The 12,814-nt window shown below is 34.3% G+C and overlaps 1 protein-coding gene across 3 annotated transcripts; it reads right to left on the bottom strand.

Moving 5' to 3' along the window:
• Positions 1 to 3,982: 3,982 nt before the first annotated feature.
• LOC126834354 (RNA-binding protein 5) lies at positions 3,983 to 11,227 on the bottom strand. 3 transcript variants are annotated; one of them, XM_050566214.1, is made up of 4 exons: positions 11,048 to 11,227; positions 8,342 to 8,443; positions 8,084 to 8,161; positions 3,983 to 7,736 (listed from the first exon to the last, which is right to left on the bottom strand). In XM_050566214.1, exon 4 carries the CDS (start codon positions 7,734 to 7,736, stop codon positions 5,031 to 5,033), a length of 2,706 nt encoding a protein of 901 aa, XP_050422171.1. In that variant the 5' UTR covers positions 8,084 to 8,161; positions 8,342 to 8,443; positions 11,048 to 11,227; the 3' UTR covers positions 3,983 to 5,030. The 3 variants fall into 3 exon arrangements, with proteins under 3 accessions (XP_050422171.1, XP_050422172.1, XP_050422173.1); XM_050566215.1 differs by having other exon boundaries at positions 8,084 to 8,443; XM_050566216.1 differs by having other exon boundaries at positions 3,983 to 8,161.
• Between the last annotated feature and the right edge of the window lie 1,587 nt (positions 11,228 to 12,814).

Genomic DNA, 12,814 nt, shown 5'->3' with positions numbered 1-12,814 from the left:
TCGACGCCTTGGCGAGCGCACACAATGAGTAGCTGATTATTGAAACCTTTGACGGGGTCGGCGGCGGCGGATGGGGGGATCCGGATGGCAGGGTTTTTTTTTTTAAGTTTAAAATTACAAAAAAAAAATATATATAATGATATCATACTATACACACACACACACACAGGGTCGTTGGTGTGTCAATGGACCGTTGATTTTTTAACGCGCGCGCCGACTTGGGCCCCTAAAACGGATTACTCACACTGTCGGGGGTCGGGGCCGGCACGAGTGGGGAGGGTCAAAAACGGCAGAGATAGGGACCGGGCGGACGCGTGTGTTGGCCGCGGCGTTCTTCGGCACAGACTGTGGCTAAGGCAACAGCTCCACAGACGTACCCAAACGCACACATTCGGGCGGTACATATAAATTTCTTTTCCGCAGTGTTTTTTTCCCTTCTCTCTATCTCTCTCTCTCTATCGGTCGGAGCTCATTCTCGGTCCAATATGTATGTATTCAAAAATTATTATTCATCCGACGATGGCCGTCGCCGCAAGACCCTCCCGAGCTAATTACCAAGTTAATACGTCCCAGAGTGCCGCCGCTGTATCGCCTATTCCGTGCAAAACACACACACCTATATATATATAACAATAATATAGTACATATTATACGAAACGTTATAACGCCATTCGGAAAGCGCCTCATGCAAGTTTCATCGAGGCAACAAGCCAAGCCGATAGATTATGCAAGCAGCACATCAAAACACTACACCTATACACCGACCCAGCCGCATATGATATTGCAGCAGACTTTGCGCGCGTTGGCCGAAGCGCTTTTCGCCGTGCCGGCAGACCACACCCACCGGCGACGGCTGCGTAAGTCAGTTGTGCCCAAGTATAAATGCAATCGTGTCACTCCAAAATTTACTATACCACGGTCTATGATAACTCAAACTATATGTATACTCGACTAGTGGCAGTAAGTTTTGGTTAGGTTAGTTTAACAGAGGGGGGTAGCCAATTTTCTAATGCCTAAGCCAAAATATGTCAGGACGCGGGGAAATGGTCCATTGTGGAACGTAGACTTACACTATTAGGTTGGCTATCTTCTTACTTAAATTCATATACATTGCACGAAGACAGAAGAACAGCAAATGATGATTACCATGACCGTTGGAAGGAATTACAATGAAATATAGAGAAAAGTAAGTAAAGAAATACTCTACAGAAATGGACTTTTTAATGGTACCTAATATTAAATCGACTACCCAATAAATAAATAAGTTTATAATCGGTTTGTTAAAAAAAAAAAGTGCAAGTAGTATGAAAATTAATAATATCGCTACCTAGGCCAGGCCAATTTAAGACCACTTGTAAGTGGATAAAAGGTGCCGGCCCACCTCACACTCTGACCAGCAAACGACGCCCCTGGCTAGAATATCTCATGATATTTTAACAACATATAATTTGGCACCATTAAGCATCATTGCAAAGAAAAGTACCACGTGTAATACCCTGTATAACATTGTAGATTACGTGGTAACGGGAAACCTACCCAGAGGTGGTGGATTTGAAGATCTCCAGCCTCTAGGCAAACAATATTCAACACCCTATCACGGTATAACCACATTGTAATCTTTGCTGAAAACAACTAAAGTTGTAATGTTTGTGATCTATATAAATAATGGTTTTCGAGGCGCATGTCACTTGTGGTAGTATAAGATTTCAGGTTTAAACAAAACTGTAGAAGAGCTATTGATTAGTCTTCGTCACTAACCATACACATAATAAATGTATTTCCAATAATAAATGTTGCCATACACTTTGCAGATTGTTGAACAAAGCAAAACATTAACTGTTAAATTATGTTATAGTTATTACAATTTATAATAAGTGTATCGATTCTAGTTTCTACTGTAATTTTTTTATGAAACGATATTGTACTACATGTAAAAATTTACAGTGTTCGACAAATCGTCCGAACGGATTTTATTACCCATTATTAAAATGTTAAATTCTTCTAGTATTTCGGATTGTGTTGTATATTCTTCTTACAATGCAATAATCAAATTTTATGGTTGGTAATTGTGAATTGAGAATGGCACTTTTTCTAGATTCCGTTGGCCTTGCGGTAATTATACTCATGTACACAAAACTACAAAAAAAAGTGATAATAATAATTATAATAATCAAAGTCCAAACAAGTGGCAATCGCTCAAGAACGAGAGGCTAGGCCTTGTAGAGGTAGAAGCTCGCCGAGGCTTTTGACCGGCATATATATATATATACTTAAATTGAATAATATGTTGTATATATTTATATATTATGTACAACTACACAGCTGTAATCCAGAGATAATATGAAAATTCGTGGGAAAACACACACACGGCGGATGTAGTAGTAGTATAAAAAGCGTGTTGCGAACTTTTGCGTTTTGACAAAAAGGGTTTTTCGCCGGGGATAAGAGCAAAAAGAAGATATACAGGTTGTGTACCTAACTAGCTGCGGGGGCGGCGGGGCGTGGGACCGTTACACGGTTGATATAAAAATTTCGAAAGTGTATTATAATGCTTTCCGGGTAGGGAAAGGGGCGAAGGGGCGGGGCAGCGGCAGCGGGGAGGGAGGAATGTATAAATAAGTGGACCCCCGAGAAGTTTTTCTTCGGGCAAAACAAACACACAATGGTCGACGGCCGAGGTTTTGTGTGTGTGTGTGTGTACTATGATGGATGGAGCGCGAAAAAAGGCGGCGGACAAAACGGGTATTATTTGGAATATTTTTTTTTTCTTTTTCTTTTGATTGATTGCCCGGACACGGGATGATAGCTGTTATATTCTTTTTTTTTGCACACAACCAACAGCCTCGACTGAATTCAATATTACCACCGTGTCCGCTGCCGTCGTACGTTCTCTTATATAACATGTGACATGTCGTTAATGTCATATGAAAAAAAAAAATACAGTTGTATCTCCTCCCCCCAACCCGCAAAAAAAAAAAACATCCTGACGTCAAACAAAAAAAAAAAAATATTCAATTTATATCAAGTCAGATTTGCTATAGTTCCCTCAAACCTGTATATTATCTTGTGTACATACTATTTTAGGTAGGTAATCTTATATTACCTACTTAGAAAATGAGTAGTATTACAGCTGCGATTACAACTACCGAGTTAAGTATTAAGAAAGATACATCACTTTTTTCATGGATAACCAAAAAAACAAGTGGAGTATTTTTGAATTTACTTTACCAAGTTGGGCACCTTTTGCAGTTTTACACTTACAGTAGTCACGTGAATAATTCATCATTTTCGCAGATAGCAGACGTCATTGTAATTCATATTTTTTACATCCTATTATGAAACGTTCGATTTCCAATATGCTGTAAAGAAGCAGACTCGCTTTCATCCTCTTTGTTGTGGCAACCGAGACTGAGAGTGGAGGATTATATACCTAGGTACTCCAATTATATAGTAAACACACGGTAACTTATATAATATTTTTGACATTTTAGATTGAATTGTTTGAATATTGTCAAAAATACATTCGTTAAATCATTTAATTTTATACATTTTTAATGTTATATAATGTAGTATTGTCGTGGCAGTGAATTAATAAAATAAATCTTTAAAATCGCTTATTTCTTATAGACTTATAAGTCTTAACTTGAATACTCATCCTTAAACAATTTTTGTGTTTGTTCACTGTTAAGTCTTCAATAACTACTAATTATGTTGTTTGGCACGATTTAATATTGTAATTTATCGTTAAAAAAAAACTTAATGCCAACTTACTGTTATTATTTTTCATAATATTAAATATTTATAAAAAGTAATAACCATAATCACTAATGGCCGTTGTTCACACAAACACCAATCATACACAACTAAATTATAGTCATTTTTTATAATAAACAAAAAAACACAAGTGTGTAATTTATATCAAAGACAATTTTATTAAAGATATCAACTCATAAATAAAAATAGTATAATTTGAACTCTCAAATTTATGCACAAACAAAATACGTAATGTCTGTAAAAAAACGGTTTAAAATGTTTTAACTAAATTAGCAGCGATAATGGAAGAACATAATTAATGCATTAAAACAAAATAACTGTATTACTTTAATAGAAAATAATATCATGATTATACTACTAACATATTGAGTGGAACTTAAACTCAATACAACCGAGACTATCGTATAGTTACTACGAAAACAACCGGTTTTTAAAAGTCATAAAAAATTAAACCCATCAATTACAAATTACAGGTGTTATAATTGACTAAAAAAATTTAAATAATTTTAATATTCCCATTTTATTCAGATTCCATTGGTTGCCCGGTCGGACTCTCGTCGAAAACTAATTTAAATTAAAAAATATATACATAAACACTGTATTATTGCTAATTAAACAATTCATTTTTACAAAGTGTATAACTTGAGTAAATAAAAGTATTGACTTGTCCGATGTTTCTTTATTAAATAAACGTAAAAAGTTGTACTATAAAATAATCAAAATAATTAAAGTAAAAAAAAGACAATTTCTTTACAAACAAAAATTACCGTTCATTAGAGTAAGACGATATTGTAATATATTGTGTTTTATTTATACACTTGATAAAAAAAATGTACTATAAATATAAGTCGCATGTAATAATAATATTAATTATTTATTTAAAGTGAACTAAGCATATTTTTTGAAGAATAATCTTAGAAGATATATGTCGTAAAAGTATTAATCAGTTTTTCATTTAAAAATCTACAATTATTTTCTAAGTCCATAACTAATTCGAAGAAATTAAATTACACAGTACAATATAAACTATTTTGTTGATGGTCAAATTTGAATATCTTATACAATACTTATACTTACACAATGTTTTTTTTTTTTGAAAACGTAAAAGGATTACGCGTTTATTTTCATAATAACAATATATGAAAATATAAAATGTTTATCATTGTTGTGTAATACCTAACTAACATTGAGTATAGAAGGGGGATAACGAGGGGGTCACACGTGAAGAAGCCACTGGATTATTATCACATGGAAAATTATGGATCCGATTCATTATACCTATAACGCATCATCTTCTTCACACAATCTTTGTAAGTCTCACGAGGCCCGGGAACCACTCCCACTGCCCTAGTGCCGAGTCCGGCATTGGCCAGTCGACCTTCGGCTTCTATAATAGTAGTCCGTCCCTGATTCGTCTTGCCTAAACCCATTCCTTCTTGCCATCCCATTTTTTGCAACAGCCTGTTGCCTTTATTGTCGGATCCGATTCCCAACTTGGTAGGTTGTTCGTAATCCACACTGGCTTCTTTAGCTTTCATGTATTTGTCTTTCAAGTGGTTTATCGGTTTGTCCGGTTCGTTGTACTTCATCCGGCGTTCTTTGGCTCGGTCCCTGTACTGGCTTACGCGCATCGACTCGTCGTCGGGATCCAAACCTCTCTCCTTGTACCAGTTTTTCAGATTTTGTTTGTGCAGATCCGACATTTGCTGATGCTTTATCAATATGTCTTTACTGCCGAATTGCCTTTTGCACAGCAGACAGGCGAGTTTGTTCCAGTCCGTGTGCTGTTCGTCTTCGTCGCGGTTGGCCTCTTCCATCACATCATTGTCGTTGTCACTGGCGTCTTCTGGGGGCGCCGGAGCGGCAACGGTCGCGGCGAAAGATCTCTTGTCGGCCGCCTTTGATCCCATCACCGTGTATCCAATGTCGGCTGCAGCTTGCATTCGGGCCGCTTGCGACGCTACCTGAGGGGACACCATACTCTGTTTGGCCGTTATTTTTTTCTGATTTAAAGTCTTCGCCCATTTTTCCATGTCTTTTGCTATGCGTTTCGCCACCTTCACTTTGTCGTCGTCTTTCGGCTTTTCTTCCGACGCCGTCGTCTCTTCCTTGGCGGTTTCCGCACCGGCGACGGCGGCGGCTCCGTCCTTATTGTTGGTAGGCGCCAACAAGTATGTTTTCCTCGTGCCGTCCCAATACACGAAGTTGTTGGTCGACGGATTAAAGTAATACTGAGAATTTGCATCGTAATAGAGCTTCGTGTACGGGTCGTAGTAATATCCGGACGTGCTGTCGTACTGATACGTGGACACGTCGGGCGGAGGGTAAGTAGTTTCGCCTTTGCCGGACGGGGGTTGGCTGAGAGGCACGTTGGGTTTGGCCGCGGTCATCGTTGGTACGACTTGAGGCATCACAACAGCGCCCGCCGTCATGGCTGCTGGCGGTGTCGCCGACATGTTGGGAAGAGATATCGACTCGCCCTTTTGTATTTTATCCATATAATAATTGGTGTAGTATTGTGTGTACGACGCGCGTTCGGCCGGAGTCTTAGCGTACATGTTTGCACTGTACTCGGCCAGCTTAGGAATATCGGCCGGCGAGTAACCGGGAGTGTCCGGCTTTTGGTTGCTCCACTTGGCCGCTTCCACCGCGGCATTTCCCATGGAAGCGGTGGCGACCGGTCCCACTGGTGTGAGCTTACAATAGGAGACCAGCACTTCTTTGCCGTCGATCAGCAGCGGATCCTCTACGACTAGCGCGTTGTGCAGGTACATTGCGTCCACCACGTTGTTCATTTCCAAATAACAAATGCCCTTGGACACGTTCGTCACAGGATTTCGGCCGATACGCACGCTGCGAATCGGTAACGTCGACAGGGTCTGTATCGCTTTCAGCACGTTTTCCTCGGTGGTCAGTATGTCCAATCCCCGCAATAGCACCGTATGTGTAGGGAACGAGCTGACTTCCTTGGAATGATCGAATATCTCGCCGGTCTCCCGGGACGCACCGCAAACGAAACAGCTTTCTCTGCGTTTGAAATTGTGAGCGTTGCACTTGCACCACCAATCGGTCAGCATTTTCTCCGGGTCGATTTTCGAAATCGTATACTGCATGATGGCGCGAAAATTGTCTCTCAACATCATTTCTCCTTGTTTGGATTCCATTAGGGTTTCGGCTTCGGCCTTTGTGAAAAATTCCACAAACGCAAATCCGCGGGACGAACCGGTGTCTTTTTTTCTAATCAGTCTTATGTCGACCGGAGTGAGCCCGCACTTCAATATCTCCTTTCTGATGTCGTTTTCAGAAATGTGCGGTGCCAACCCTCGGATAATGATGGTCTTGTTGGGTATTTGCTTTTTAAACGTGTACCTGTCAAAGTCTTCTTCGCGGTAATACTCTTGCGACGAGTCCTGGTGCCTTCTTGTATCGGCCGTATCGTAATATCGACGACTACTGGAAGACTGTTCAGAATATATGTTCCTGACTTTGTGACCTTCAGAGCCTTCGGCACTCCTCGAACGCCGTTTCCGCCGTTCTTCGTCGCTACTGTACTGGCTCGTTTGCGAATCCCTATCTCCCGGAGAATATCTACCCCTGCGCCTGGGCGATCTAGATTTACTCCTACTCCTACTCCTCGATCTATGGTGTTTCTTATGCTTACTCCGTCGCCTACTCCTATGTCTACTAGAACTTCTATCGCGCCTACTCTTTTGGTTATAATCGCCACTGCGGCCGCGTTCTCTACCGCGGTCTGTATCGGAAAACGTACCACCATTATTTCTACAGTAGTTGCCCTTGTTGCCGGTCGATTCATATTCGTTATTTGTACTGCGGTAAGACCCATTGGAACGAGGAGACGAATCATACGCTACCAAATCCATTTCTACGCTGCGTCTCGCAGATGGGCTAACGTCATCGGTTGAGTCATAACCGCAAGTGTCCTTGACCACAAATCCTTCCATCTTTGAAATGAAACAAAAAACATAACTGATTAGTTGAAAATATTTTTATTACTTTTATTCACTGCCATATAACGCCATTGGTCCCTTTTACGACCTTCTTCAGGACAAATGTCCTTATACTTACTCAATGCGAATTATATAGTACATACATAATGCTACTGTGCATAATGTATTTAACAAAACCGGTAATTTCATATGGCGTTCATATTATTTAAAAAATAGAAAATACAATATTTTAAAGAGATTCCGATACCAATTAAACTATTTATTTTTTCGACAGTTAAATAAATTGTAATTAAACGTAGTATGCTACAGTTAAATATAGTGTAATTGGATACAACCCATACCTTATGCAGACAATCGGTTAAGCAGTGCAGTCAACGTAGAATTTAACTTTTTCTTGACGATGTGCACAATTGAATGATCTGTAATATAATTCGTAGTGCAATTGAGTATGAAAATTATTAAAAAAAATTATGAACAAACGACACTTCGTCTACTATGACGACCAATCTGTCAGAAGTTCAAGTTGAATTTGGGACGCACATCCAAAATATAGTAATTGGTTAAGAGTTCGCACTTTTTTTTTTTTATACATGACTAACCTTTGAATATAGTTAGATTTAGTCGGGAACTAGTAGTGTGGGTCAGTTGAATAGTTCTTAGTCACCACTTAATGGCTCAACAGACTTCAGACAGAGATGAATCTGCAATACATTTATAACAACCTGTAATATTACTTTGATTTTAGAGATTCTTTATGTTTCAAAATCATGAAAGTTGAAATCTTGAAAACGAGAAGTCCAATATTTTGATTATCTTGTTTGAACAATTTGTATAACATTTACTTTACTAATAAATACATTAACTAAAATATCTTTAAATAAATCTATTTATAAAAACAAATTAGCACAAAATATCACTACAAGCTTAAAAGTATAACAAATATCTAACTACAATTTTAAAATAATAATACAAGCCAATATGTTTATATTGGTGAATACAACAGAAATATTAACAATTCTAACAATTATTGGCTTAAACAGGATGAAGTGGGGTAACGGTAAAAGATTAGGGAAATATATGTAAAGATCACTTATTACCACACTAACACCCTGTACTAGTAGTTTTTACTAAAAATTATTTGTTATAAAGTAATTACAGACCACAGTATTAATTAACGCTAAAATGTTGTCAGTTAATTTACAAAAATACAAAATTTCTATATCGATCACTAAACTTTTACTATTACTCCACTTGATCTTATTTAAACAAACTCATTATATATTCAAGAAACTAACCTATCATAATTTTGTAGTTTTAACAACTTTAAATTACAATTTTTAATGAGATTTTTTTTTATATATAAACAAATTTCTTATCAAATAAAAATAATTTATTTAAAAATATTAGTAATAACATGTTGATGTTTTTAATATTATTCTTATCAAATATACTTATATTATAAATTTGCTTTAGTTTTGAACAGGACCGTTCTTTTTTGGAGTAATAATAAATTGGCTTTGTTTAAAAAATAAGTTATAATGTAAGTATACAAATATAAAAAAATGAAAGTAAACTAAATCAGCAGGTATATAATAGGTATTATATTATAATAGTAGGTTAATTTATTAGTTATTAGTTATAACGTTAAAATGAAATGAACGTAATAAGTATTTTGAAACTAAATTTAAAACTTATAAACTACCTAGTGTGATTGTTTTTTTTTTTAATTAAGAAAACGTTTTAAAAAAACAGTTTAGCACTGTTTATTTGATAATAAACCGTTTTTAATCAAAACAAATATTTTTCAAAACGTTTATTAGTCCCTCCTTATAAACGCAGTGAATGATCTAAGAGTAATAAAATAATAACTCTGATCATTTTTTATCATTTCTTAATTACAATTTTCAAATTTATTTTTTTTTGTAAAATATGATAAATTTGAAAATAGTTACTATCAGATTTATCGTTGATCCATTTATCGAAAGAAATGCATAAAATTGTAATACTTATAGAATTAATAACTACTACATTTTAAAGCTTTGTATAATATACCATACAATATATTATATTAAGTTATTTTAAAAAGTAAATTATAAATTATAACGAACACTATAGAGTACTAAAATATTACTTATGAAAAGTTGTCAGTAAAAACATAAGCCTCAATAAAATATTTTTTTATATTAGTGACAATTATAGTAAACACTATAAACTGTTAAATTGTTACAAAAACTAGTGTTGTAACGTTTCATAGGCGTTTAATTTAGTATTGTTAGAACTATATAAACTAAAATAAATTTGTAAAAGTAATTTATTATTATTTATTTTTTTTACAAGTTCAATCATTACATAACCCTGTACTTATTTAAAATAAACTAGATTTTTCAGTTCTAACGTTATAGTAGAAGACGGTATAAAAATTTTTCAAAATTTTTTACATTTTGAGATATCTCACTAGGTACCAGTTGGTAAATAATATTTGTAGTGTGTTAGTATAGATAGTTAAATATTAAAAACAAATATGAAATATTAACTTCTCTCATAACGTCAAAGTTATGAGGCGTTAGTGTCGCATTCCTTTTTAACTATTTAACAACTATCTTATTTGGCACATAATCTGTTGCATTAATCTCAAATTGACAATACTACACTTCTAAAGTAGTTCAAAATATGTAGAAAAAAATGTATTACTTTCTTAAGTATAATAGAAAAATAAAAATTGTGGGAATATAATTGTAAATATAAAGTAATCTAAATTATCTGATAAAAATGCTGATATTATATTGTCATAATAGTATAAACTATTGAAGATAAGAATGAACTGTTTAATGGCGAGATTTTTAAAAGTATAAAATATTATACGGTTATCAAAAAACTATACTCTTAAAAACAGTTGTATTATGTTATTGGATTGTTTTTTTTTTTTTTTTACTAAGCCTGCGTAAAGTACATTTTGCGTTAACGATGTCTACACTTATTTTTTTAAAGCTACTTAAGTACAATAATATACACATTGAAACAAGTGTTTTTATATTATTAGCTTGAAGTACAAATATTTCAAAATAATATCAATAATTACAAGAACATGTTTTATGTCGATAAATACCGTACGACGTTGATAGTTGTGCGATAACGACAAATAAAGTATAATTTTTTAAATCTAATTTTGTCCAACATAAAACATAGTGTTGTTATTTTCTTTGAGTTCTTCTGGAGTAGTACACTGTAGTATCGAGTACTCAAGTATACAGATAATATTATTACAAAGCCATTGGAAGAGTCGAATGTGTGGCGCCGTTACTTACCTCGACTGTACTTCTGGGACGTCGAGATGTCGGCTATCCAAAAACTTGTTTTTCCCTCTGTATATGACACACAAATGTTGACGACATGTTGCAAAAAACGTTTTTACGCCGTCGGCGAAACAAAAAATGAATTGCGAATTCCGATTTTGCTAGGCTAAAATGTAAATCATTGTTCGCGTTATCAGTGTCAACTAAGTGATAAGGTGAACCAGGCGTTTGCAAGCCGCCTATTTCCAAGGAGGATATAAAAATAGCCGAGGCGGCAAACACAATAATACCATACCAAGTACGGCGCCCCATTTAAGCTCGTGTTCTTCGGTTTTATGATTGCCAATTTTAAAGAAAATCTACTATCGTACCTTAATTAAAATTTCAAGTAAAATAATTACTGTAATCATATTAAACGTACATTGACCAACTGGAATACCCGATTGGAGAACAAATACAATACAACGTACAACTTGATAACATAATTATTTTTTCAAATACTTAATATGTAAGTACATTGTACATATAGTTTAAGGTTTATTCATACGACTCAATTTATACCCATCTATTATTGCATAGATTTTTTTTTATTAAACCTTAGTATTGAAGTGTGTGCCTAACAATTACTGTACATTATAAAATAACATTTACAAAGCAAAAAATTCCATTTTACACCCTTCGCTACTGTTCAGAACGTATTAATTATTATTTCTTAGACTATTCAATAGTGAAATCGTGTATTACAACCATGTTTTACATTTTGAGAGCCGTCTTTTAATTTATCCATAACGATAGTTCATTTCAATTGCATTTTTTTTTTTTGTAATTTACAGTGTCATTTAAGTTCAAACTCCAATAACACCATATTATGTGATATTAATACCCTTTGAATTCAAAATTAAAGTTAATTATCCAATTACTTATTTATTAAGTCATTTAAAAATGATTATATTAATTTGTAGAAAAACTATGATACATTTAGTAGACAACCCGATTTTCTGGTCAACTAACAAAAAAAAATGTATTTGATGTCGGGTTGCATAAACGTGCACTAAACGTTAAATGAACCAATAGACGTTCAAGGGTTCCTACTTCCAACAAATATAATTTAGTGGTCCGTGATTGGTCCATCCAATTTAAATGAACCATTTAATTTATAAATTATTTATGCAACCCAGCATACATATTATTAAAATGTAAGACACTATAGAGTGGTTAGTTTAAACGACGATATTATATGGCAGAATTTGGTTTTCGGAATAAATATATTTTATTTTAATGTAAAATATTTTAGTCAAGTAATTGCTAGCATTTTTAGTATACAAAGAAAAAAGTGATTAAAAAAGGTACATACTGAGAACCTGTTTATGATTTCAATGTAAAATACTAAAATGTTAATACTTAATAATATATATATAATTTGATCAATAGTTTTCACTCGATAGAATATTTTTTTTTACATAAAATACAATTATATGACGTAAGCTGTTTAGATTTCAATAAAATATAATATTTAAAACATGTATTAACTGAAAATCAATACACGTAAAAAAAAAAATGGTTAATAACACTTTTAATATTTATCTTAGGAAAAAACAATTAATTTCCCAATTTAGTTACGTTAGTTTATGAAATTGGAAATGGCAAAACTAGATTAAATGAAGAAATTCTTACTAAAATTGTTCGCCTCTTAAAATGAGTTGATTATAAAGAAGTATGATATTTTTTTGACGTTAAAATATCGTTATCGGCTATAATTTATTTATAATGTTTATTATA

This window comes from Adelges cooleyi, unplaced genomic scaffold, assembly GCF_023614345.1.
Source record: "Adelges cooleyi isolate 19-005CV unplaced genomic scaffold, UGA_ACOO_1.1 ACOO_flye_CR_arks_rails_tigmint_CR_PRNA_21, whole genome shotgun sequence".
Taxonomy (NCBI): domain Eukaryota; kingdom Metazoa; phylum Arthropoda; class Insecta; order Hemiptera; family Adelgidae; genus Adelges; species Adelges cooleyi.
Note: the sequence above shows the minus strand (reverse complement) of the source record. Positions and strands in the feature narration are given on the sequence as shown.

Coding starts and splice junctions, on each gene's coding strand:
- LOC126834354 (XM_050566215.1), bottom strand. CDS start 7,736: ATGGAAGGATTTGTGGTCAAGGACACTTGCGGTTATGACTCAACCGAT.